This window comes from Cyprinodon variegatus, unplaced genomic scaffold (genome assembly GCF_000732505.1).
Source record: "Cyprinodon variegatus isolate N-32 unplaced genomic scaffold, C_variegatus-1.0 Scaffold225, whole genome shotgun sequence".
NCBI classification, from domain to species: Eukaryota; Metazoa; Chordata; class Actinopteri; order Cyprinodontiformes; family Cyprinodontidae; genus Cyprinodon; species Cyprinodon variegatus.
This window is the reverse complement of record NW_015150678.1, coordinates 1,025,045-1,026,692: the sequence shown is the minus strand read 5'-3', so window position 1 is coordinate 1,026,692 and position 1,648 is coordinate 1,025,045. Positions and strand designations below refer to the sequence as shown.

The 1,648-nt window shown below is 41.2% G+C and overlaps 1 protein-coding gene across 1 annotated transcript in view; it reads right to left on the bottom strand.

The window, feature by feature from the left end:
• The window catches only part of ttbk1 (tau tubulin kinase 1), a 73,136-nt gene that overhangs the window by 44,994 nt on the left and 26,494 nt on the right, over positions 1-1,648 (bottom strand). Inside the window, exons 8-10 of the mRNA XM_015380941.1 lie at positions 1,503-1,522; positions 877-1,002; positions 650-804 (exon numbers count right to left, since the gene is read on the bottom strand). Of these exons, the coding sequence (XP_015236427.1) occupies positions 650-804; positions 877-1,002; positions 1,503-1,522 (301 nt within the window). The remainder of the gene's footprint in view (positions 1-649; positions 805-876; positions 1,003-1,502; positions 1,523-1,648) is intronic.

Genomic DNA, 1,648 nt, shown 5'->3' with positions numbered 1-1,648 from the left:
GTCGTCCAATCAGCGATGTCTCATGTTTCCCACTGGTACCTACCTTTTCCGATAGGTTTATGTTGTTGCGATTTCCTTAATGTAGTTGCGCTTTGCTTTATGTAGTTGCGATTTCCTTAATGTAGTTTTGTTTTTCTTAATGTAGTTGCGCTTTGCTTTATGTAGTTGCGATTTCCTTAATGTAGTTGCGCTTTTAGATTTGTAGTTTCAGTGTGCACTTCAGGGCCACCGTAACTGAGAGTCCATTTGATTTTTATTTCTCGTTTTATTTTGCTAACCAGTTCCAGTGTTAAGTGTTCTGTTGAAAATAAAGTATGTTTATCTTTGGCAGGAAAATGCATTCATTATTACATCATTTCCATTAAATCAGTGTAAAAAGGTCTTAAAACAATATTATCGTTTATCGCAATCATTTTTGAGACAATCTTTCAGCAAAATTTGTTATCGTGACAGGCCTACCACTGGCTAATATGGATGGATGTAATCGGCATACTAAAGAAGAAAAGCAGGTTACCTACGTCACATGAACACACTCCTGCTACATCTGTGGGCCCTTAATTAATACTCAGCAATAATCCAGGATAAAGGATTCATCTTCTCTACTGAATCCATCTCACTTCCTGCTCGGCAGGCGTTTGGAGGCTCTTACCCCACTATGGCGGCGGTGGGTCGGGTATTGTGCTGTGGTTGAGTGGAGGCACTGGTCGAGAGCGTGGCGTCGCCTCCTCCCTTTTCCCAATCGAAGGGCTCATTCTCCGTTATGATTCGCTCCTTCATGCTGTTCTCAAATACTGACATCAACAGCTAAAAGACATCAAAGTAACATCAGTGAGAGCGCCAGTGCTGGGATTACAGGTGTCCGTGCGCTTACTGTACCTGGTAGTCTGGTTTGGTGTAATAATCCAAGGCCTGGACGTGATCCAGGAAAATATTGAATTCTGAAGGCATGTGTTTGAGCAGCATCCGGTGGTCGTAACGCTCCTTAATCTGACCTACTTGTTCCTGAGCAATGAAACAAAAAATCCACATCAGTCTTTATCCAATACAGCTGATCCTGTTAGTAAACAAGTCATAAGAAACTTGGGTTTTATCTGATTAATTTTAGAAATGATGATGGAATCAATAGGAAGCAACAGCCAGTTTAGAAAGGAGGAGATTTCTAGGTGAGCAGCAACAATCTATGGTGCTGCCAACTGAAATTTTAAAGCTTTAGACTCTATTTCCTATTATTTAAAATCACTCAGAGAGATTTACATTTAGTTAAGGCAGTGAGATTCATTCTAGCACATATGAGAGCAAAATAATGTCCTGCAGGAATCATTATTTTCTGTGACCCTCTGCGATGTAGCGGCCTAAGTCTGTGTCTGTGATGCAGGTGACCCCGATTCAAATCCCGTTTTCATCAGGAAGAGCTTCCAGGCGTAAAAGCTCGGCCAAGTGTGCGTGAACACAAGTTGCTCTGACTTTCAGTGGCGACCCCCTGCATACAGGAGCAGCTGAACAGACTGCCTGCGTTTAAGTGCTAAAACGGATTAAAAAAAACAACACATTTTGGTTTTTTTCAAACTGATGTCTGAACGCATACGTCGGGTTCATAAAATGTAGGTTTTTGCTTAAGAAGAACTGAAATACACAATTTATGGATACA